This window comes from Bubalus bubalis, chromosome 6, assembly GCF_019923935.1.
Source record: "Bubalus bubalis isolate 160015118507 breed Murrah chromosome 6, NDDB_SH_1, whole genome shotgun sequence".
Taxonomy (NCBI): domain Eukaryota; kingdom Metazoa; phylum Chordata; class Mammalia; order Artiodactyla; family Bovidae; genus Bubalus; species Bubalus bubalis.
Window position 1 is genome coordinate 78,648,736 of NC_059162.1, and position 26,471 is coordinate 78,675,206.

The 26,471-nt window shown below is 37.5% G+C and overlaps 1 protein-coding gene across 6 annotated transcripts in view; it reads right to left on the bottom strand.

Moving 5' to 3' along the window:
* PDE4B (phosphodiesterase 4B) overlaps positions 1 to 26,471 on the bottom strand; it is a 544,019-nt gene that overhangs the window by 12,320 nt on the left and 505,228 nt on the right. For 4 of the 6 annotated variants that reach the window (XM_025288533.3, XM_025288534.3, XM_044944885.2 and 1 more), the window contains 2 exons: positions 6,634 to 6,727; positions 571 to 749 (listed from right to left, as the gene is read on the bottom strand). In XM_025288533.3, coding sequence (XP_025144318.2) covers positions 571 to 749; positions 6,634 to 6,727 — 273 coding nt within the window. Of the gene's footprint in view, positions 1 to 570; positions 750 to 6,633; positions 6,728 to 7,356; positions 9,846 to 9,874; positions 10,048 to 26,471 lie in introns of those variants that run through there. The other 2 variants (XM_044944887.2, XM_025288535.3) reach the window with 2 other exon arrangements.

Below are 26,471 nucleotides of genomic sequence, written 5' to 3' on the forward strand. Positions count from 1 at the left end.
GCTCTCCGTAGAGTCTTGGCCTGATATGTAATCAGCCTTCTGCTAATGACATCTTTCCCTCACTGAATGTTCATTTGATCTCATTTCATATTCTCACAAGGCTAAAAGTCACCTTGCACAGCCTCTGAGAGGAGGTATGAATTCTTTCTGAGCCTTCCTCTACTACTAGGGCTAAGGCTCAGGTCAATGCTGTCAATTTCTCTCATTTCTCCTCCAATTCTGCCAATCAGTGCATATTTTCTTACTGATCCTTGGCATACAGTCTCTGAAATATCCTTTGGGATAATTCAGTCCTGCCTACTGCCCTTATCTTGGATTCTCCTAATATGTGTTCAACAGGATTCTCCATTCGTGAGTTAATGAACCCAACTCAGGTCAAAATCTGGTCTTTTGGTATAAAAAAAGGGTCTTTAACTAGGTGTACCACAATGGAAAAACAGGGCACATCAGCCTCATCATACTATTTAATAATAAAGCAAAAGCAACCACTACCATTTTCTAATAGGAGGTTTTGGACATCTGTCTTCTGTAAAGCAGTGCCACACGTGCACACACCCAGCTTGTACACACCTTGGCTAGATGATCTTCATTTTCCGTGTTGACTCCAAAGCGTGAGATGCTTGTATTATTTAAGCTTGAACTATGCATCAGTTTTTTCACTCCGCTTATCTGTGTCATGAGCTGTTGCTTTTTCTTTTTCTCCCTGTCTTTCTGGGTGGGAGATGGAATCTCCACGTCATTCTGTTTGTCTGCAATAACAACAACAAAAAAAATAGGTTTTTAAGTCCCTGCGTGCCAGTGAGAACCCCTGTGTGCCAGTGAAAACCCATTACAATATTCAAAACAACTTCTAATGGTCTGTCATGGATAGCACACCTTAGGAAGGGCTGTCCTAGCATTATCTCAGTTGACCTCCAGGACAATCCTGTGATAGTGATTTAATCTCTAAAGCAGCCAACTGAGGTCCAGAGGAGCTAAATCACTTGTTCAAGAATGGCAGTTGGAACTCAATCCCAGGTCTTCCGTTTGTAGGGTGATTTGGGGGAATTACACTCATACATTTTCAAGGTGTGACATCAACATTTATATGTAAATTTCTCATTAAAATGAATAACTTGTCTGTGTATATAATCAAAAATGTTCATGTAGCCAAGCCCAGGTTAATAAAAACAGGCTTTATGTTTTGTTCACTTTATTATATTTGTATTTATTTTTTTAATTTAAAAGATCCATATAACTGTAGCTAGGTTCAGTTTAGATGAGTGGCATATATATTAGGAAAATGAATGGTTTATAATCTTTGAGTGATTACTTTAAAGCTTTGGTTTATTACCATTTGAGGTTTAGACAAAGACTATACTTTCAGTATTATTTCATACCTTGCGTCTATGAATCCCATGAATAAATAATAACAATGCCTCTCATTTGTAACAGGCATTACATTTATTAAAATATGCATATTAAATATTTATAATCATCTTATTTAATCTTTTAAAAAATTCTGCTACAACAAGATAATAGGAGAGCTAGGGTTAGTGAGCGGAGAAGGCAATGGCACCCCACTCCAGTACTCTTGCCTGGAAAATCCTATGGATGGAGGGGCCTGGCAGGCTGCAGTCCATGGGGTCACTGAGAGTCGGACACAACTTAGCAACTTCCTTTTCACTTTTCACTTTCATGCCTTGGAGAAGGAAATGGCAACCCACTCCAGTGTTCTTGCCTAGAGAATCCCAGGGACGGGGGAGCCTGGTGGGCTGCCGTCTATGGGGTCGCACAGAGTCGGACATGACTGAAGTGACTTAGCAGCAGCAGCAGCAGCGGGGTTAGTGAGAGAAACATATCTACGTGCTCAGAAGCTCTTTCTTCTATATCATGAGATTAAAACATCAGCAATCAAATATTCTATTTCACCTCACAGGGGGATGGATGGATCCTGAGAGTTCTTCTTCAAAACACATCAACTCTCTCAGGCCACAGATATGCCTGTGGGTGCACCAAGGCTATCATTTATTAAAGTACTCAACAGCTACGTCACTGAACTAAATGAGACCCTGTGGCTGAAAGAGTTAATGCAGCTTCCAAAAGTTCCTACATTTATCTCTACTTGTTTCAGCGAAAATGAATCCAAAGACAACTTCCCCATTTGAAAATGACACGTTTCCAGATGGCCTGCCGGGATCTAGATGATTTACTCTCAACTCTGGCAGCTGATGGCATAGTCACATGTTCTCCCTAGAGACCTCTGCCTGCTCACAGGACCCTGTGGACAACTCATCAAAGCAAAGCGAGCCCAGAGACAGACGCGGAAGCAGCTGTTCTGGACCCTGAGCACCTGGCTGCAGGGCTGGAGCAAGGGCTTTCTCTATCCCTGGAATCTCAGTGCTGTCTCTGGGTGTCCCCCTCCTCCTCGATTCATCAGCCTATGACTCTACTTTAGGGAAGAATTTTAGTGGTCATCTTGATTAGTTTAGGGGTTTCCAGCATGGTTCAGCATCACCCAGGGAACTTTAGAAAAATACAGACTTATGAGCCCCACCCAGTCCTACTGAACCAATTTTTTAAAAAAAAAGCTGCCCAAGTGACTCTGATGGTCAGAGCCAGGTTTGGGAACCAATCATAATCCCACACACTCATTTTTCAGATGAAGTCAGCAACTTTCCCAAGCTCAAAGGGCAATTTATTCAACAGATATTTATTTTGCAATTACCTTGTTCCAGACAGTGATTTAATAGCATAGAACCCAGGCTCCTTAAGGTTCCCGTTAAAATCTCTTTCTGGTCTTTCAGTCTTTGGCACAAAACTATATACGGCATTATTTTTGAATTTACTTTTCTCCCTGTCACCTCACTCCTAATAATGATTACTTTTGCTAAAAGGCCACTATAGCCCCTGCCTCTCCTAATGTCATTCTTTACCATTCTGGTTAAAGAAGCTGTTGGATTCTTCTGTGCCAATGCAGACACAAAAATCTGTAGTGAAACTAGCAGCTTTTCTCTGTGTTTAATTAAAGATTCCCTGCAACAGGGAGTCATTGAGCCAAACCACTACTCTGGGATGTTACAATAAATAAGAAACCCATTACCTGCAGAGAATGCCATTTTGACATTAATGGGTGTTTCCCTATGCAGGCACTGGAACAACTGATGGGTTTCCCTACTCTGAATTTCCTCTGTTAAATGCTTAGCCAGCACCATATGGAAATAACCTGAAACATACACTCAAAGAATCATAATAAACACTTTGTGAATTTATGTTTATAGAATGATCAGACTACAATATGGAAACAGTGGAACTGTACAAAATAAATAAGGAAATAAACAGAAGCAAGAAATGGTCACATCAAAACTCTGATAATGACATCATTGGAGGTGCTTTCTTGGCTAGGTTGCAGCATTTAATCCTGCAAAATTCCTAAATTCTTTTTCAAGATTTTCAAGATGTAGGAAAGATTTTTCAATCCCCCGACAATAAGTCGGGGATCTAAAGGGGTGACTTTGCTCTGTTTGTAGCAATGCTAACTAAATTGTAATATCACATCTAAAGATCTTGCTTTAATCTATGCTCCTTCCCCCTGAGTCCTTACTTCCTCCTGTACCAGCAACTTGAGCCCATTATCCTATATCACCATCATAGAGTGTCTTCATTGATGGTTTCTCACCTGCCTTTCAGGCTGTCCATCTGAATACCATCCTCTTAAATGAAACAACACAAGTTTCACAGAGCCCTGCAATGGGGGATTTCCCTCCGTCCTGGATGACATATTGTAACTTTCAATGACTCTTATTGTGATATTGCTCTTCAAGTTTAACTGTAATCAATAAGGTCTTATCATTTTATACTCTTGTAGCTGTGCTCTAAGAGCCTTTTATATTACTGGAAGTTGTTAATAAAATGCTTTATTGTTAGGTACAACAATCCTGATTCCCAAAGACTTTTCCCCAAAGAATACATCTATTACTTAAAGGCGATTTTCTTCTATATGTTCTGACAGCCTAATAGCCTTCTTTCCCAAAGAAGTATTTAGATTTAGATTCATCAGCTACCTCAGTTGTAAAATGGGAATACTGGAGTAGATGACATCCTCAGTCATCTCAGTAAATAGACAGGTATTTAGATTTAGGAGTCAAGAGAGCAAAGTCCTAATTCTGACTCTGGAACATTTTAGCCAACAAATTAATTTGGTCAAGCTAAGTTGCCTTCTGTTCCTCAGTTCTCTTTCTTGGAAAATAAGGACACTAGATGAAGCCATTAAAGTCCCTTTCAGATCTGACATTTTATGAAGAACACTTCATAGTCCTCCAGGAATACCCACAGTGCTCACAGGACAGAAAGTAGAGTTCCATGTCTTACACTTGCTATTTGGAAACAAGATTTGTTTGTTGGCTTTTGAATATTATCAAACTATAAGCCTACAATCCATTCCAGAGAGTCTGGGTTGCCAGGTTTGTCTTAGTAAGATGATAAACTCCATCCATACCAGAGTCACAGAAAGTTAGAGCTGGAATGGACTGAGGATGCCATCTACTCCAGTATTCCCATTTTACAACTGAGGTAGCTGATGAATCTTTTGCTTATATGATGGACTTTTTTCTCCCTAAATTTTCTGAAGAATATTTAAAATTTTTATCCATCTGTCTAGTTTGATCAGGTCTACCTCATACATGCATATATTCATGTATACAAATGTATACACACACACGCTCACACTCAAAACCCTCCAAATGCTAGGTGTGTATGGACTGAGATTCTAACAGCCTTCCTCAAACAACCTGCTCTTGATAATTTAATTTTGGAATAATGAGAAGCCAGATGATAGGCTTTCCTCAAGAGATACACCTCAATAGCAAATGAAATATTCCACAGAATTGACAGTTCTTAGTTCTTGAGATGCAGTGTTGAGACTGAGAACTCATTTTTATTATTTTCTCAGCTTTCTCACTTGATAGCCTTCGATGCTAAAATAAGAATAATTGGTATACTAAAATATTCTTATGGTCCTTGGCAAGCCATTAGTGAAAGAGGCGACAAATAAAGAGGACTGCTTAGGTGCAACCTTGGGTGATGACAGGCTCAGAGACTTCCTGCAGCTTTACTCCAGTGCTGAGAGTCTCTTTTGAGAAGACAGGCAAGCCTTGGTATCTTAACATGCAATGTTTACAAAAACAAAAATGAGTTCTTGCACCTACTGATTTTATTCTTCTTTACCATAGTCATTAACCTGTAAAATGTCCTTAAAACGGCTCCTAGGTTATGAAAAATGATTGGGTGTTTCACAGAGCAGAGCATATTTAAAATGGACAAGAGAAGATGCCTGTCTTCAAAGGAATAAAGTGGGAATAATGGAGAAGATAAGGATGAGTATATAATGCTTTCTGTTCGATTAGATTCTAGCTCCTCTTGGAACTAGGCTACATGAAAAAATCTTTTCTTTGTTCTCTGACAAAGGTTGTTGTAACTGCTGTTGGAGGAAAACCAGGTGCTGCAGATACCCCCATACTGGAAATAGTTGGAAAGGCACTTGTCAATCACGTCAGTGCCCACTGGCCACAGAGAAATGCTGTGAGCTTTGTACTAGGCGGATCGAAGATTGATCTGCTGATAGCAGGAACTTCTTTGGTGTTAGGGAAATAGAAATGTTTTTTTAAAAATAAAACCAGAAGAGGTATGTGTTTCCATAAGATGTCCAGGCAAATGTTCATTGATGTAGGGATATGTAGCAATGCCAAAAAGAGAGGTGTAATGTTCAACTGTAAGAATAGGTCATTTCCCTGGAAAATGGAATTCTGCTAAACAAGCATAGTGCAGTGGTAATTGAAAGTCAACAGGATCAGAGTCTAAATGCTACCCATTCACTTTGAAGTACAGATTGGCAGATCCTGCAGGCCTGATATAAGAAAAATATGCAATGGAATGGCTTTAAACACAAGATTAGAAATTCCTAGTAATCAAACAGGATGCATGACAGTAGTCACTAGGCATGGCTGCAAACCCTTCCTGTCAGTGCCATGTTTTAAATACTAGCAATGTGAAGGCAGAGGATAAAAGGTAAGTATGAAATCAGGGAGATAAGCATGCTGCTTGCAGAAGGCCACCTCTTTCAGAGAGGTGATGATTCTTTCTGCCCTCTTCCAATTTATCTTTAAGAAACACCTTAGCAAAGCAATAGTCAAATAGTTTCCAAAGCCTGTTATCATGGGTCAAATTACCTTTTGCTCAAAGCCCAGTTACTGGAAGAAGTGAAAGAATACCACATCAGAGGAGCCAACTGGAACTGTCCCTAAGGTCTGGATGATCACAGCCCCACTCCCACCCTTTCAGAGGTCTTGACAGAGACCAAGGTGGGTGGGTAGATAAAGAGTGACCTGAGGTCTGTATAAATTCAACTAGCCCATAATAACCTTCTCTCTTTGATGGATATTTTAATTCATTTTTTAAAACAAAACCTTCTTGCTTTCTTTTCTTTCTTTCTTTTTTTTACCTTAAAGGTTGTCTTCAGTTCTTATTTTAAATGGATTTGCTTTTCTGTGACTTAACCCAATTCCAAACTCACATAGTAAAATTCCCAGATAGGTTGCAGAAATTAATACTAAAAAATATTCAGTTGTGGAACAGTTTTCTTGGTGAATATCTTACCTAAGAAAGTATTTGAAATGTATTCAGACACCTGGTTCCCTGATCGGCTCATTTCTGAAAGGTGTGTCAGCTCCCGGTTCAGCATTCTTTTGAACTGTTTATAAAGAACAAAGATGTATTAACCACCCAAAAAATGGCAAATTATTATTTTAGATGCTTCCAACTTTATTAAGAACCAAGAGACTGGGTAAGTAGATGTCATTAGATAAATAACTCTGTTTCTACAAAATACAATATCCCCTTAATGTGAAATTGTTCCAACGTCACCTTAGAAAAAAGAGGTTTTCTCAGGATGTCTTAGAATTAACATCTGATTTCTTTTGAAGATGTAAACATAGGAAAAGGAATTTTAATAGAAGTTAAGATAATTTCACTTAAAAATGTAACCACATTTTAAAATATATTTATTGAAAATTAACTCTAAAATATAATTTAATAACCTATACAGTAAGAGGCGATTAAATGTGAAAAATTTAAGGGAAAACAGAAGAAAAGATAAGCATCCTTTAAAAACAGAGATGAGTAAAACGAACAGGGTTAAAATACAGCACAGTCTATTTAAATACAATGTAATATAACATGTCCTTACTTCACAATAAGCCGCCTCAGCAGGATAAGTGATAACACAGATAAATCATTACAGAGGCTTTTCTACTTCACAGAAAACATACAGCTGTAAAGGTTTCACATGCTACCAAAGATAATGGAATCAAATTAACCCACCTTGATGTAACCCCAAGATACAGATAACAAATAGTTTGCCTCAGGCATTTTGGAAAGCAATCCTTGCCACAATCCACAAATCTCTTTGAAAGAATTCACAGTTCTGAGAGCAGTCCCCAACAGGATCGGGAAAGCCTTGCAGATTCAGTGGTGAAATAATCAAAACTTATGAAAGACAAAGCCTCCAAAATTTAGGGCATTTCCTAATCCAAACAAAGCCCATCTTCGCCTGTGCTCCCTGCTTCTTTCCTGGCAGAGAGAGTAATGAAATCAGGAATTGCACGAAGGAGCAAGAGCCTGTCCAAATGCATTCAGCTGGCTGGTTTGCAACACTTATGAATTATGAATAGTCCTGGTGGCCGAAGGGGTTTCCACTCTAGATTAGTCCTGCTCAGCTGAACTCTGCAAGGAAGGAACAATTCTTCTTTCCTGAGGGGATACCAGGCTGGGAAACACAGCCATCTTTTTAAAAGGAGAAGATTAAAATGGAGGAAGCCCCATGAATATTTAAGGAATCCGAAGTCTGTACCCTCCCCCATTTCATCTAGGTGATTTTAACCCTCTCCACTGCGGAGATCCGGATATCGCAGACACAGCCTTTGCACAGAGCTAAGCTGATTTAAGGGTTTCCAGGTGATGGTGTGTTTTATTATTTTCTGAACATTGAAAAAGTTAAAACTGTGGCTGTTTTTCAAATTAGACTTTCAGAATACAAGAATATTTTTTTAAGCTAGCTTTTCGGGGGATTTTTTGCACACCAATGGCAGGCCAGGGCATTTAGACTTCTTTCACAATGAAATGATTGGGAATTAATCTATTTAATTTTAAAAGTTCTTCGTACACAGAATGCAATTCTCTGTCCTCCATCAGCTCATTAATATGCACATGAGACTGCATTCGACAAATGAATTAAACACATTTAACCTTTCCATTTAGGATCTGGAGTGTGTTAGGAAATACAAGCTATCATTTGCTGCATGAATGGAGAATTATTCAGGGTTATAAATGACTGTGCTGTTTCGGTATTTCAGTGTTACATCTTCTAATTCATGAAAAAAATATTTAAGAGTTAAATTAATCTTTATTTTGTTTTGTTTTTGCAATATGGAGCATGTTGAGGAATTCTTTCCTATAGTGTCTCTTTCTTGCTCTCTCTCTCTTACCTTGTCAGCTTTAGAAAGATCACAGGCATGAAGAAAGTCAGAGACTAGAGCTCTGCAGTGGGATTCCCCACCCAAGCCATCCTACTCCCCTCCTCCCTCCTCCATTACCCTACCCCTGGACTTCCAGTTCAAGTACAGCATGTTAAAGGAACAGCGAAGCACCATGGCAACAGCCCCTGCACGCAATTGCAATTGGCTCTCTTTCCTGTGAGGCATTCCCCTTTCAAATGAGCATCCTGCACTGGCCATGGCTTCACGTCAAGCATCCAGGCCCACTTCACACCACTACCTGTGCCCAGGATACCAAGCTTTTCGAGGTGAAGCCAATGCAAGTCAGTATTGTGGTCCTCTGGCTCACCGCTCTAGGAACTGTCCTCAAAGAGGCATGTACCATCACCCTCTTTCTGGGGAACCCTGCTGGTGGATGTTTGGGTCTTCCCTCTCATGATACAAATGTTAGTGACACTCACCAGAAATCTCTGAATTAATCATCTGAGCTAGTGTGTTTTACTTATTGAACCACTCTGCAATTTGAACTCCAGGTGAATCAGAACTTCCAGGTGTAAGTTCCAAGTTCTTTATTTTTTAAGACATAACTACTCAATCATAATAGCCTCTCATTTTCAGTTCTCAAAAGATAGGCACTTACACTAAAGAATTAGAAACTGAAAAAGACAGGTTTCTGTGCTCTGATGGATCAGCTGAATTTTGGCAAAGAAACAAACTTTACTAGGAGCATTGCAAAAAATATCTTGTAGAAAACATAGAGACAGATGATATCTTTAATTATGTCTATGCGCTAGACTTAGCCAAACGCAACATTCACGCAGTCATCTTCATTTTGGTTCCTTTAATCTCTTGGAAAAAAACTTCAGAAGATCTTGGCATCAGTCAGGTTCATACTAGTTGAATAATGTTGTTTCATCCCATGTATTTTATAAATATTTGATGGACACCCGAGACATGCCAAGCAACACATTGAGGATATAGCAGTAAAAACACAAAAACAAAAACTCCTCCAAACAAACAAACAAAAAACACTTTTCATGCTTTTAATCATTTTCACCCTAGTAGAAATAATCAGATATATTAGGGCCTCTTCCTTAACCACCGCAGTTAACTGTCAGGTGAGGGTGGGGCCAACTCTTTATTGGCCAAATTGGCCCCTCAGTTCAGAATATAAGAGCAGGTAGAAATTCAATCATAATAGACTAGGAAAGACTTTGCTTCTTATGTTTTTCCTATTTCCTCTCATTGCCAGAGGATCCTGTTGCTATACAGTGTCAATCAGTCCCAGCATGGGAACAGGGAGGTGGCTCTAAGATATAGAGCTGAGAATAAACCAGACTCCTCACCTTTCTTGCAGAGCTCACAGAAGGGTCAGGGAACTCATGTAAGTAACAGGTGAAAACTGCCTTTCTCCTTCTCATGCCTAAATTAGTTCTTCAATGAGCCTTTAGGGCTTCCCTGGTGGCTCAGTGCAGGGAAAGAATCCACCTCCAGTGCAGGAGATACAGGTTGGGTCCCTTGTCTGGAAGATCTCTTGGAGAAGGAAATGGCCATCCACTCCAATATTCTTGCCTGGGAAATCCCATGTATAGAGGAGCCTGGCAGGATACAGTCCATGGGGTCACAAAAGAATTGGACAAGACTTAGTGACTAAACAACAAGCAACATGAGCATTTTGCTAAGGGCATGACGGTGCCACCAAAACCCAATGTCATCTTAAGGCAAACATAAAACATGCAACATGATGAAGTATGCGGATGGAGGTCACTCAGAAACTGACCATGTCCTTTAAATATTGCTTAGCAATAGTCTTTGGTTTTTCTCCTTCCTAAGGAAGGGTTTGACTAAAGGCAATCACTGCTCTCATCAAAAAGCATTTATGAATGGCCCATTTATATTGAGCTGGGTACAAATTAAGGCAGACATTGCCACGGAGGAGCAGACAGGGGGTATCTTTTACATTCTAGTAATGCAGAGTATGATAAAAGCTGGACTGCGTGATGAGACACACCAAGGAACGGAATAGCTTATGTTTGGGGTTTAGGCTGGGAAGAGAGTTAGGGAGCTTAGCTTAGTGGGATTTTCAGCATCTGATTCCCAGATGGGAGTTGTTTCTGTTGAGCCAGAGGCAGCTATGATATAGTAGATGAATCTAGATTTTCATTCTGAGCTCTTGATAACAGATAGCAGTCTGGTGAAGTCACCTTAGCTCTTTATACAAAATGAGAGTGATGCATGATTTTAGGATCTCAGCCCAAACCTGTCAAGAGTCTATGATGCATTTTGTGGCTGCCTCCTACAGTCTGGACAGCAGCTTGGTTTACCAGCAACCAAAATTTCCCAGAAAACAAAACTCTCTTAACATTACTGAGAAAAACAACCCAAATCGGAAATGCTTCAGTCCTTAAGAACAAGTCACCAACAAAGGAAGAGAAGTGGTTATTCTCCCTCCAGAGTTTTATATCCCAAGACCCTTGGAGTCTCCCTGTCTCCTTATCAAGTTGGTTGTTCAGTCCAGATAAGAAGATAAATAGTTCCTTAGGGACACTGTGGCCCCAGGAGCTACAAGATTGAAAGGGAATTAGACATTATTTACTTTAACAAATGGAATAGAGAAATCCACAAACAGAAGCACACTATTTCAAAGATAAATGTGTCTCTACAACTTAAGGTACACAGATCCTATTCTGTTAAGAATCTGCCTTCACAAGAAAACCCTGTTAGAGCTCACCTAGAAATAAGGTCCCAGAGGAAATGGCAAAGCCTCTTTTCAACACAGACAAGCAAAGTTTGTGAATGAACCCTTAGTAATCCAAATTCCTCCAATGCTTCCTTAAGTTTACACCCAACGCTAGATTCATGAACACTGCCAGAGATTACAGTGATATTTTTGGGAAAAGAAAAAGATAGCATTCTCAATTTAAATGATTCGATATTGTTTGCCTAGTATATACCATCTCTGTAAAATCATACATGAATTTTTTTTTTTGAGTAGGATGGCTTTATAATGGGAAGTTATTTAAAATATATAGACAAGCAAAAGCTGAAATTCAGTTAACACTTGATGTAAACATTTGGTTTTATGGCTTCAATTTTTCTTTAGCTTCAATGCTACATACAAAGAATATTTGTTTCCAAGCCAATTTCTCCTTAAGGGATGGAACACTTCATCATTTTACTATATTTCTCATCGGAGGACTAGTTTGGACTTTGTGTAAAGATCTACAGGCAGGTTAGAAACTCTCTTGAATAGTTCTTAAATTGATCACACAGGAAGGCAGGATTAGAATGATCTCAGAAATTCATCCTGTTCTAAAACTTGGTAATTCTATATTTCTGAGTATAAAACCATCTAGAAGAGTAATAATACAAGAGGCTAGTATCAAGCATATAAGAGGGTTACTTTTAAAACTAATCTGAGCTTGTTAGGGGGACCTAGAAATCACTTAAGAGTGAGTTTTTAGTGATCAAAAATACTCTTCAGCCTATCAAAGACTAGATAAACCAGGTACTTTGCTCTCATTGACAACCTTAAGATTAAGTAGATGAAATTGTACAGATGAAAAAAAGGTTCTCTGGAGAGGAAGACAGCCCCCGAAGTCACCCTTGTGGGTGGCCGTCTGCGCAGGAGCCCATCTGTGAGACAGGCGCCTTATTGTGTGAGATCTTCCTGTTTTTGCAGTATGAAACAACTGCCAAAGTCATTAAAGTCACAATGACTTTATTAGGGACTAAATTTTGACTCATATTTTACACTTTGTTAGTCATAACTTAATGAGAATTCCCGGGCATCGGGAAAAGTGAAGAGGCTTAACATTCTGCCTGAAATCACAGAATGCTAGTAGCAGCAGAAGGAAGTTGAAACCGTGGTGGCCCAGTTTAGCAAGAAATGGAAGTAAGATGAGCTCGTCTTTTAGTTCTGGCACTGGCCAGATGTATGATCTTGGGTAAAGATGAATGAAATTCTTGGTGCTCAATTCCTGTAGTTGTAAAATGGTGAATTTCTCAGGTTCTTTTTGATTAAAAAAAAAAATTGCGTCTTCCATATTCCTAATTTTACATGAGAAAAAATGAAGAAGACCCAAAGAAATGAAGGACCTGATTCCTAAACACTTACACTTTTCTTTGCAAAATCTGATTTAAAAAACAACAATAAAAATGGGAATACAGTGTACTTTTTCTAAAACCCTTTATAAACTCACAGTTTTCACAGTTCTTAGCATTTCAGATTATCTGACAATGTGCATCTCATCTCTTGGGTCCTTTAGTCTTTCCCTATGAACTCTATTAGCTGTTTGAAACTTGCTGTCCAATTTCTTTGATGACATGTTTGTCCTATTTAAGAGGCAAATGGAATTGAACTGAGTGAGTTGGTAATGGGGTTAAGAAAGGAATAATCTGCCATTGTCCATTAATATCTACTTAACTAGAGACTATATAGTTCTGTCAACTACAAATTGGCACTTGCCATCTACCTCTACAGGATTAAATCACATGCTGCCGCAGCTGGTGACCTTCAATACCCCCTAAAGGGAGTTCAGGGTGACAGCAGAAATGAGGCACTCTGTGCTTAGGGGAAGCTTGGCAGGACAGGTCTTCAGATGGTTAAAGATTTTTAGGAGCTGATTTTATGAGCCCAATTCTTGTATCTCCTCATATCTATAAAAGCACCAAAATCCTTCATAGTGAGGACTGCTTCTTGTGACTAGCAGAAAACTTCATGGAATAAGCAGAAACTTTCCAGAAAAATATGTGCTCAATTGCATGTATTCCCCCTTCACCAAAATCATATATATATCCTGACCTTTCCGGCTGCTTCTTTGAAGCAGTTTCCCAGAGCTATCTGAAGTACTGTCTCCCTGGGTGCGGTCCGCATTTAGTGTCAAATAAAACTTAACTCACATCTTTCATGTTGTGCTTTTTTTTTTTTTTAAGTTGACAATTCCATGATTGGGCATTCTAGCATACATACTGCTGTATTAATACCTGGAGTAAATGCCTGGGGCTCCAAGGAATATAGCTAAATCGTTCTTACTGTCCATGTGCCAGATCAGAAAGAAAAACATTTAAACATATTAGAATTGAGAGATTCTCTTAACTGTACAGTAACATCATAATCCACACTAAATAAGTATGCAATGAAAAACAATCATGGAAACCTCTACCATAATTCTGTAACAAAACACTGGCATTTAGGATGAAGCTAAAATGGAGTAAATTCCATTTGCTGGTTAGAGGACTAGTATCTGTTCAAGTGATATTTTAAAAGTCAAGGTAGAGACAAACCATCGGCACTTTCGGCACTTTCATATGTAGAACTGAAAAACATCAAAAGAATTTAAATATAACTTTGAATATAATTGCTCCACAACTTGATACTAGGTCTTGAACAGTTCTCAAAATCATTAGTTGTTTCCTCTTACCCATTTGTTTATCTATACTCTTTGCTGCTTTTTTTTTTTTTAGATTTTCTAAAAACTTTTCAAGAGGAGATTTGGCACATATTATCGGCACGCTAAAAAACTGACTTTTCCTAGGCCTAAAGGATTCCTCATAAAAATATTTAGAGAAATGTTTCATAAACTAACATTCCCCTAACTCTGAGAGTAGCTCAATGACACAATTAAATAGACAAAAGACACTATTTTTATATCTAAAGACATATTTTCACTATGCATTTAACTATAACTTATATGCATTTAACTATAAATTATATAACTATAGTTTATAGCTTATAAATATAGTATGTGGGCATATATATGTTTTCATATATGTAGGGTTTCTAGGTTTAGTAAATAAATATTCAAGATACTGAGTTAAATTTAAATTTCAGATAAACAACAAATGTTTCTTTTTAGTATAAATATGTACCAGATATTACATGTCCCAAATATCTCTTAAAGACATTGGATTTTAAAGTCATAACACTGATAACGTGTCAGGTTTGGAAGTATAGTATATTCTTAGATAATTTAAAATATACAAGCTTGTTCTTTTTGATAGAAGTCTTTCCTTCTGATAAGAAACACCTGCAACGGTTACTGATAAGAAACACCTGCTTCATAATTTCAATTTATGTACTTGAATTTTCCCTTTTAATCTGGTTGTTAATAGTGACAGACCCCCAACCCCACCAAAAAAAAGGGGCTATGGCAGATTTGGGATGCTGGCCTGATAACTAAATACAGCATAGGCTTTATTTATTTATTTATTTTTACAGATCATAAAAATCATTGTAGCAATTGAAAAAAAAATTGAGTAATCAGGTACACTATTACTCATTTGCTTTTACATTTAAGCCTTCTATCACTTTTTCTGTGCAAGATGATTAATATTTAACCTCAAGCTTCTAAAACTAGTTCTAAGGCCATGGGATGTTAATATGATTCCAAAGTAGATAACCAAGGTTTCTTATGAACCATTTCACAGCCAGAGGTTCTACAACTTGTTACATTTTTAAAATTAGAAATCTTACCATGGATCAGACCCATGAACAGTTCAGTCTAATGCCCTCTCTTGACTAGTGGAAAGCATGATCTATGCTTGAAGGCCTTCATATTTAACTTGAAAGCAATACCCCAGAACAAGAAAATCATCCCCATAAGGACTGGTCATGACTCGCTTTAAGAACTGATTTCCAGTTTTATCTTTTTATGTCCTCTGTGTTGTTTAAAATCCTGTATTAAATATTACCTTATGAAAATATTCAGTATTTTTGCAGCCATAAAAAGCTACCATAGCTGATTTTTGAGATTACTACTATACCTATTTTAAACACATTATGTGGCACATATTGTGTTTAATGTTAATGATATTGATTTCTGCTACCAATTGTCATATGCCCTTTGAGATAAAAGACAACAGGATACTTCAAAACTTGCCCTGGGAATCAGTACTTCCCAGGTTTGGGACAACCCCCTAGTATGGAAATTTTCAAGATTAAGTCTGCTGCTGTTGCTAAGTCGCTTCAGTTATGTCTGACTCTATGCAATCCCATAGACGGCAGCCCACCAGGCTCTGCCGTCCCTGGGATTCTCCAGGCAAGAACAGTGGAGTGGGTTGCCATTTCCTCCTAGGGACCATCAAATAAAGAAAGAAAATCCCCAGATGACACTGAAATATCCTTTTCTTCCTTGAATAAATATATGCTATCTGTTTTAGTATTTTGACAATTCCTATACTAGAATATGTATTTTCAAATTGAGAAGAATCTGCCATAGATTAGAGATTTGAGTATATTTTTAAACCTTAAAGGATGAATTGTCTTAAGTAATTTATCTTCAAAAAAAGATAGTCAACTTGTTTTACATTTTGTCTTTCCTGTTATTAGCTACTAAAATTTGTAAGAGATGGATGGATACTTTGAACAAGTATCCATACAGTGCACTCCCAGATGTTTAAGTTTGTTGGAGCATGAAAGGCTTATAAAAATAGGTTCAGGGTTGGATGCATAGATTATACATGAAGTAGAAAGGGTTCTGATTATAGGATGGCTTTACCAGTGGGGTCTAACAGCATAAATAAGACTCTAACAATAGACTCAACATCATAATACCATGACATAGGATGAGCTGAGTATCCAACTAGGTCTGAAAATAAAATGCTATATCGTAACTTAGACTGAGAAACTTGGCAAGTTGTTGAGCTTCTTGGAGACTGTTCTTCTACCTTTAAAATGAGAAGGTTGGAAAATTATATATACAGTCGTTTCCAAAGTGTATGAGACCTTTGTAGAATTTGCACTTCAAACTGAATTTTGTCTCTGGATTTTAAAATAATCTGAGCTCCTGGCATCTTTTTCACTTGATTTGCATCTGGGTGGAGGTTTCAGTTGGCTCTTCAGCACCTAAACTCCTTTCATTGTTGACAAGAAATTAACTAGAGAATTCCCCTGATATGCTGCTGCAGGTGTGATGCAGTGCTATGTCATACAGATTATGTGACCCATGAGTTACTCATAGAAGTTCTGGCTTGCTGGTTGACATTTAGATTATTCACTAGTCTAAGGAGTGCAAACCAGAATTGCCAGAAAGATAGACGAAGCCCGTCAGATGAAGCTGTAATTCAACATGGCCTTGTGTAAAGCCATACCTTTAGAAAGTTTATTTTGGAGATGTCTAGCTGTTTCAAATCTAGCCTTTCATGATTTCATGACTTAGCCAATTTAGTGAAATTAAGAGACTTCAGAAGTTATCTTGTATTAAAGAGAAGCCATGAATGGCCACAGACTGACTGCCTGATATAAGGTGATAACTGCACTAAATATGGATTTTATTCAGATTTCCACAGTTGAGGTCAATCCAGTAGCACATCTGAATTGAATATATGGCCAGGGTAGGGATGAGAGGAATATCAGCAATATGTCAGGAAAAAGTACAACCAATAATGGCGTAAGGACTAAGCTGCTATGCTTCAGACACAGCAGATATGCTGTATTTTAGACACTACATGTATTCACATCCATGCTCCCAACTGAGTGTGAAATGACTATTGTCAGTCTCCGTAGACTTCATATTCTTGTCCACAGAATGCAGATTTTCCAAGAGAAAAATAAGCTGTATACTCCAGTGTCAAACCAAACAACAAAAACGTGCTTCATATTTCTGCTTACAAAGAAAGAGCATATATTTCTAAGAGTTTGTTCTCTATTATCTGATTGATTTGGGAGAAGGCTCCTGTACAAACTTTTCCTGCTTCTGAGGGTACTTTGAAGAGTCACTGTGAAGCAGATGGGGACCTCTTAACAAAGCTAACAATTAGGAAAACTAGTTTTGCTTATAGGAAGCACCTATGTGTAGCATGGTATAGTGCAACAGGAAACAGAATTCTTGGATTCTAATAGATTTGCTACAAATAATATAGCTGGTTCTCAACAAATTAAGTTTCCAAGTGTGTGAAAGTTTTAGTCGCTCAGCCATGCCCAACTCTTTGGGACCCCATGTACTGTAGCTCACCAGGCTCTTCTCTCCATGGAATTTTTCCAATAAGAATACTGGAGTGGGTAGCCATTCCCTTCTCTAAGGGATCTTCTCAACCCAGGAATCGAACCTGGGTCCCCCACATTGCGGGCAGATTCTTACCGCCTGAGCCATCAAGCCAGCCCAGCCTTCATGCAATTGATCCAACAAATATTTACTTGAATGCCTACCACATGCCTAGAGCTATTCCAAACGCCAGATCTATAGTAATGAACTGCTGCTGCTGTTGCTAAGTCGCTTCAGTTGTGTCCGACTCTGTGCGACCCCATAGATGGCAGCCCACCAGGCTCCCCCGTCCCTGGGATTCTCCAGGCAAGAACACTGGAGTGGGTTGCCATGTCCTTCTCCAAGTAATGAATTAGGTAGAAACAATTCATGTCACCAATAACATTAGAGTCAAAGAGAGGGGATTAGTAAAAAAAAAAAGAAAAGAAGAAGAAGTTCTATAACAACAACAACAAAAGTAAAAAATCATAAATTCTGACAGCAAATTGTAAAACAAATAAGCTACTGAGTTAGGATAATCACAATAAAAATGGCCTCTCTAAAGAGATACCATCTAAGCTGAGGTCTGAATAATAATGAGGATTGGTTGAATGCTAACTTTAAAATTCTTTGATTATATGTTTTGTTAGCAAGTCATAGAAAAATAAAATAAATTACCTTGTGAATTTCCCTTTAATTATTATTTTTAAGTCATTTGACTTTGAAGCAAAGAGAATAGATTTGATTCAAAGCATCATGATTTAGTGTCTGAGGATCTTAGACACATCAGCTTGCATCTTGGTTTCACATTGAATATGGAGATATAATAATACTTTCTTCTTGGTGATCATCAGATGAGACAACATAGATGAGAGTGCTGTGTAAGAAGCAAAGTGCTCTTCAGATAGCTTTCCTTACCATGCTATCTTGGATCTGATAACACAAAAATAACAAACAGCTATACACTTAAACAGAATGGATCCTTATGTAATGCTCTATCCTGGTACCTCAGGAAGATTTAAGAGCAAATAAGCTGTAAGTGAAGACATGGTCCTTAAAAATCTCTACATGGCCCCATAATTAATGTTCACTCAGGCAGAACCAGAGTTCTTGGGAAAGTGCAGTCCTGGCTCACACTGTTAGATTTGAAAAGAAGTGGTCAAAGAAGAAAAATCTCTCTTTGAATTATTACTTACTAATATCACCGCCTTATTCATTACCTTTATAAAAAAGCTCATTTTTTTTACTCAATATATTTATCTTACTCTAAAAATAAAGAGAATCCATTCTGGCCCCGGAGTCATGTTTTGTTTGTTTATTTTTGGCAAAGTTCTCCTATTTTACGATTATAGCATTCAACTATGACCTTACTTTAATGCCTCAAACACATAAAAGATTACTAGTAAAGGAGTATTTTTAAGTATTGCAAGCAAAACAAAATGAATGCCCTGAAATTAGATTATACTGATTATAAAGTGCTTGAAAAACAACACTGATTAATCTTGAGATATGGTCAGGGAAGCTCCCATGCAATTGGTAAGGAAGATGCAAATAAATGTTGTGTAACTGGATCCTAAGTGTGTTACAATGCAGCAGGAAAAAATTCTGTGGCAGTTCATCTTGTCAAGAACACAAGTAATGTACTGGTCCTCATCAAAAAAACATATCCATTGCATCAATAAATGCAGATCTAGCTAAATTATTCTGACCAATTACAGAACGGAGCCAGTATCAGCGATCACAATGGACAGGAGCTGAGAGAGGGAAGGCACTGTGCCCTTTCATTTTGGTAGATGGGTAGCATCTGACCAGTGAAACTGATCCTTCTGGGCTATTACAGCAGGAGTTGGAGTCCATCTCATTAGTGACCCATCAGAAAGTTCCTAGCTTCTCACAATCAAATTGGTGTGCAAAAGGATACCAGAAATACACATTACCCCTGGATAATCTAAGCATGTTCCATGAATTTATGAAAATGCAACAAAAAATGTCCCATCTTTAAAGAGCTGTGCCCACTGGTGAAGTCATTACCTGTCCTAGTGTTGGTTAAAACCACGGTAAGTTATCAAAATTCTTCAAGCCAACAAATTTCCTAAGTGACCAAATCAAGCAGAACTGCAGAGAGCTTTTCCAAAGAAACCCACCCCCAAACCAATTACCATCAACTGGCCAAAGCCTTCATTTGCTTTTCACTTCTGTTCTGACCATAAGACAGAAGTAGAGCTATGCCTCCTTAATAATTTTTAGCCCCACTACCCGAAGCAAACGTGAAGCCTCAAAAATTTGAAGCACAATTTCAGGAGTCAAGAGCTTACAGTTTGGAACAGACATAAATAACACCCCAGATAATGAAAATGTTAGATATGATATTAACTGATAAGATAGGTAAGAGAATAGTCTATGAAAATTTGATTCAAGTCAAAGTAGCTAAGGCAGGATTTCAAAAAAAGAAAGTCAAGAAGACCTATGATGCATTTGAGCCAAGAGAGGTTTTCTAGGCAACAAAATACCAAAAGAGGGGTAAAGCCTACATCTCCTCATTTTCAAGTTATCATAAAACTTCCTTACTTTCAGTAGGTCTGCTGATATTGAGCAGATAGAGGGTAGAGAGGAAGTTAGAAGTTCACTGCTGTGAACAAGTGCTACTCAAATTTTAGACTATATTTTTCAACTCTGTCAGTTCTTTTCTTATACTTAAATGATTATCCTGGCTATTAAATAATCTCTTCTCCCTACTTTCACCTACAGAAATGAAATATTTTACATTTTTTTAGTTTTCAAATTCAAGTCCTGTATATCCTATAACAATGGTGAAAACATTAAGCTTTCTTCTTCATCCAAGAGTTAGAAATTTTCATTTCCTACATTACATGCTCACTTTGTCCTACTTAATAAGTAATGGTTGCTGCTGCTGCTAAGTCGCTTCGGTCGTGTCCGACTCTGTGAGATCCCATAGACGGCAGCCCATCAGTCTCCTCCGTCCCTGGGATTCTCCAGGCAAGAACACTGGAGTGGGTGCCATTTCCTTCTCCAATGCATGAAAGTGAAAAGTGAAAGTGAAGTCGCTCAGTGGTGTCCGACTCTTCGCGACCCCATGGGCTGCAGCCTACCAGGCTCCTCTGACCATGGGAGTTTCCAGGCAAGAGTACTGGAGTGGGGTGCCACTGCCTGGTTAGCAATGAGTAAATATCAAAAGAGCTAAGGTTAGACTATTAAGCATATTTTAAGCATGGAATAATTTCCCCTAGTAAATACTATCCAGTAGTCCCCTTGTATTAGTGGAGGGTATGTTCCAAGACTCCCGGTAGATGCATGAAACTGAAGACTGTACTGAACTCTGTACATACAATGCTTTTTCTTTTACCAGTGATAAAGTTTAATTTACAATTAGGCACAATTAGAGATTAACAATAGTAAATAACACTAAAATAGAACAATTATAACAATATATGTAATAAAAGTTATGTGAATGCAGTCTCTCAAAATATTGTACAAATTTAGTGCTTTCTCCATCTCAATTAAGCACTTATCACACACTGTGGCCATAGCTTTTGCACCTTGAGGAGTAAAACTTGCACAATTTTTTCTTCTCTTTTTCACAATTTCACCAATAGAAGATTTGTTCTTACAATAGATCTTAGCAATCTCAGATACAATTTTTTTTTCTTTTCCTTATTAAGTCAATAATTTTTACCTTTTCACTTAAAGGAAGCACATTTTATGACTTGTCTTAGGCATATTGAATGGCCAGCAGCACTACTCTTGTGTTTTGGGGGCTATTAATATATGAAACGTAAAATAAAGGCCATTTGAAAACAAACACTGGGATACCAGAACAGTTGATCGGATGACCCTCCTGATTACTAAGTGACTACAGGCAGGATATGTTGGAATCACGTGCCTCTGGGTGAGTGGAGTGGGACAGTGCGTGATTTTACCACATTAATCAGAACAGTGCACAATTTAAAACTTATAAATTGTTTACCTCTGGAATTTTCCATTTAATATTTTTGGACTGCTGTTGACCACAGGTTACTGAAACAGTGGAAAGCAAAACCACAAATAGGGTGGTGGGGCTACTACAAACCAGAGGATCAGTTCTTCCCAAGTCATTTTCCCTTCATTTTTTCCTGTATCTTTTCATTTTAAGGATTTAGGTTAATAGCTTAAAATTCATCAATGTTTTACTGCAAGATATTTGCAACATTTGCTTAACTCAGATATCTACAAACATCAAAATTCATCTTGAGCTACCTAGACACATCAAAATGTACCTCTATCTATTATAAATGAGGTTTATTTGATTTAAAATGTTGACAATGCATTAATTACATCAATACTGTTTGTAAATATGTAGCTGCCAACACTGTTAAACATAGCTTCACCAAGATGTTGGTAACACAACTCAAGAATCCAGAAAGCATATTTGAGTTGAGAGAGCTTTGCATAATTTGGGCCACTGGGCAGAAACATTCTGGGTTGCAGGGATAGAGTTAATCTGAGATAACTGTCTTCATTTCTACTTCCTAAACTAATAGCTCTATTAAGCAGCAGAGAAAATCGAAACATTGACTATTTTTTCACCAGTTGGTAAAACTCTCCAATTTATCACCTTCAATTTCAGAGAGAGGAAAGGAAGAAATAGAAAGAAGTTGAGGGCAGTTATGCAAATCACAGGGTTTTTACTACTTAAACTTTGGCATTGGGATCAGTGGAAAAGCAAATGAGTATCTGAAGTTTTAAAAATATTGTCCTTTAATCCATTAATTTCATATATGGGAATCTAACCTAAGAAAAGAGTGAAGAAATACATGATTATGTTAACTGAAAAAGTTGAAAATAAATTATCTGTAGGGTACCATTTCAGTTACATGAAAATAAAAATGTTAATCCTGGTTGCCTTAATGAGATTTTTTTATCTGATGATATATTAATTCAGATATATTATTATTCATATTTATTCAGAAGTTGAAATAGCAAAAAACAAAGAGAAGCAAAACAAAACAACCAATGTCAGGGGCATTTAAAGTAACTTGCCCCAACTATTTCCTGCTAGATTTTGATCACAAAAGTTTCGGGAATACTAAATTAGTTCTCTTTATTTGAAATGATTAAGACATGGACAGCTTTTATTCAGGAAAGGTAATGAGAAGGTTAAAAATCAATGCAAATTAAAACGAAGGAAGGAATGTCCCATGTCTTTATTAAGCTTAATCAGCTTTTTGCTGAAGATGAAGAGCAAGTTGGATTTGTACCTCAGTCTTCCACTAATTAACCTGATGACCCTGGAGAAGTCATGCCATAATAAAATTACTCTTCATTTAGATTGTATTTTACATTTTATAAAGATCTTTGGAGCATATTGGATATTTAATCCTCAGTTTTTAATAATCCTCATCTATAAAAAAGTCTTCAGACAGATATTTATGGGTCCCTTTTGGGCTCAAAGTTCTACAATTTTGTCAAATGTAACCACAAAGACTATAACAAAAAAGAATATATTCAGATCTTTTTTGGTTAGGTTTATTAACTTTTACCATCCATTCTGACCAAAAACAGTAGATAGTTGCCAAATTAACACTCCACTTCACCCTGTCTGATTAGTTTTATCACACAGTCTATGTGGTAGGGTTAGACAGACATCTTTATTTAACTATCATACCTCTTCTTACTGTGCCCCAAACAACTGTTTACAATTTTCAGATATAAAATGCCAAAACCTCTTGTCTTAAAGGTAAATTCTTAAAACTGGATACATCATTTTACCTCCTAGCATCTGTACTCAAATTTCAATTTTATAATTTGCTGAGGGTTGTAACATTATGCACTACACTGTTAGTAAAGAGTGAAGGGAATTAGACCACAGAGAGTTTTAAATGACCATTTTTAAGATGACCATATTTTGAATAGCTAAAAAAAAAAGATGAAATTGAGTCATGGAGATGAATTTTCTTTTCAATAAGTTCACTGAACTTCAATCTCTGAAGCATTTGAAATGGCAAGTAATTAGCTGAAGGAAATATATGATTCATCAGTAGAACTGCCTGATTTATAGCTTTTAAACTCTACTTTCACAGAGAGAAAAAATTATCAGGCACTTTATAAAGAGAAAAAGATTATCAGTCATTTCCCACAACAGAAACAAAAGAAACAGGAGTTTTACTGTCTTCTTCATTTCTAAATAACGTAACAGCCCTTTCTTTGTGGAAATACTTGGCTACTTTAAAGTAAATCAAACAAAGGAAGTTACAGTAAAATATCCAAGAGACTAAACAGCTTGGCACCAACTGAGGGAAACATCACGTACAAGTGGGCAAGACAGAGAGGGGCTGGCAGGTCCCTGAAAAATGCTAAAGTGGAGGGATGTGCAGAGATGCACAGAAACAATTGGCATGGAGCCTTCTGGAGTGTGAAATCCACTGGCCACGGCACAAGTTTTTTCTGGCATCTTCTGGTTTGGTAAGTCCTAGCTTCCAGGGCTGAGCTATCTTGACTTGCTGAGCATACTTTTACTTAGAAGGAAGATGTTTTGGGAGAACAGCACAAAAGCAAGTTCCACCCTTGGCCTTTTATTTCATAGATAACAATGGTATGGATTTGGGGAAGCTTTTAGACTGGCGTACACTCTAAAAGAAAAAAAAAAAGATGAGAAAAAAGTATAAAAAGATGTAAAACAGAGCTTTATTCCATTGACATAGTGTACTTCTATTTTACAAAACTAGTGTTCTAGACTTAAATTGCACTCTAAATATAATTATTATTATTTTTTTAATATGGACAGAAAGGTTCCCCTTAAAATGGCTTATTTATTCTATTTTGAGAATATCTCATCTGCTAGCCAGAGGTACACCACTCAAAGGTAATGTTCCTTCACTTCATTTATGCTTGTTTTTTTTTTTTTTTTTAATTTATTTATTTTTAATTGGAGGATAACTGCTTTACAATGTTGTATTGGTTTCTGCCAGATATCAACAAGAATCAGCCATACACGCACATATATCCCCTACCTCTTGAGACTCCTTCCTAACTCCCACTTTATTACACCCTTCTAGGGTGTCACGGAGCACCGGGCTGAGCTCCCTGCGTCATACAGCAAATTCCCACTAGCTGTCTATTTTACACACGGTAGTGTGTATATGTCAATGCTACTTTCTCAATTCATCCCACCGTCTCCTTCCCCCGCTGTGCTCTTAAGTCTGTTCTCTATTGCTGCCCCGCAAATAGGTGCATCACATTTCTGCTTGTTTTTTAGAGATGTGTTCACTTGGGGACTTCCAAGTGAGTTAAGCAGAAAGATTCAAGTTAATGGATTAGAATTCAGTGAAGGAAACAATTCTGTAAATATCAATGCAGAAATATATAAATTAAGTGAAATAGATTACAGATTGAATTTATTACAAAGCACTAAACAACTTTCCAAGTCTTTAAGTTTTAATAAGAGTAGAATGTAGAATACCAAATTACACTCAATAATACAACTCTATTTTGTCAAAGAAAGAATGACTGAAATAATGTTGGATAAAGAAAAAACAAGTTAAATTTCAATTTCATCTTTGAATGAAAACAAATCCAAAGAAGACAGTCTCCATGTTACTTGTAGGAAATTTCTCTGTATTAATTATTGCTACAGAAGCAATGCTCTTCTGTTTTATGGTCATACTGCATGCACTGAAAGGACATTGTATAGGATGAAACTGCCCCAATTGCTGGAATGGGTAGCCATTCCCTTTTCCAGGGAAGCCCAAGAATACTGGAATGGGTAGCCTATCCCTTCTCCAGGGGATCTTCCCAACCCAGGAATCGAACCCAGGTCTCCCACATTGCAGGTGGATTCTTTACCAGCTGAGCTACCAGGGAAGCTCTATTTTAATCATAATAAAAATTTGAAGATACCAATAATAGCCTCTCTCCATTTTCTTTTTATTTGGGGGAGGGTAGGTAAAAAGGGAATTAGAGGGTAGGCTAAAGTCCTTTAAACAAAACTTTACTATCTTTCTTAGGCCATGTTAGAGATCTTGAATTTAGCAAGCTGATGCAGTAGATTAGTTTAATATCATTGTTTACAGTTTTCTGGGTGCTTTACAACCATTTTATATTACTATGTTATTCTTCCCCCTTTTTTATGTTAACAGACACTGCTTCCCAGCCAAGAGCTGGAGGTTATTAATGGCCGGACTACAAGCCCAGTGGGTTTCCCTGGTGGTTCAGATGGTAAAGAATCCACCTGCAATAAAGGAGACCTAGCTTTGATCCCTGGGTTAGAAAGATCCCCTGGAGAAGGGAATGGCTACTCATTCCAGTATCCTTGCCTGGAGAATTCCATGGACATAGGAGCATGGTGGGCTACAATCCATGGGTCACAAGAGTCAGACATGACTGAGCGACTAACACTTTTACAAGCCCAGAATATGGTATCTGCAGATTAGAATTTTGAATCAGAATTACCACCAGTGATGGCTAGAGTTGGAAGAGTAAGACCTCCCAGAAACCACAATAAAATTTTCTTGTAAGAGTAATTCAGTATCTCTATATCTCTATATCTCTATATTTATCTGTCCTATTGGGATCATTAGTAGTGAGTCAGATGGCCCTGGGTATGAATCCTGGTTCTAATCTTTACCTTAGATAATTTATTTCAACTTCTAAGCCTCACTCTACTCATCTGTATAATGGGGATAAGAATAGTACCTATTTAAAAAGTTTCTATGAGTATTAATGATAGAATGTATGGACAGATTAGCAGTCTCTGCACACAAATATTCACTTGTAAAAGTAGACTGGTTGTTTACTATTATTGTTCCATCAATAAACACTAGAGCTGAAGTAGACCATGGAGATAGTCTTCTCCAACAATTTTTTTGTTGTTGTTAAGAAAAGGCAAAGATTCAAAATGATTCAATTGTTTAAGATAATACACCTCAATAAAGACAGAGCTAGAACTCAAACTCATGGCTTATTCCCAGGCTCTTTCCACTTTGTT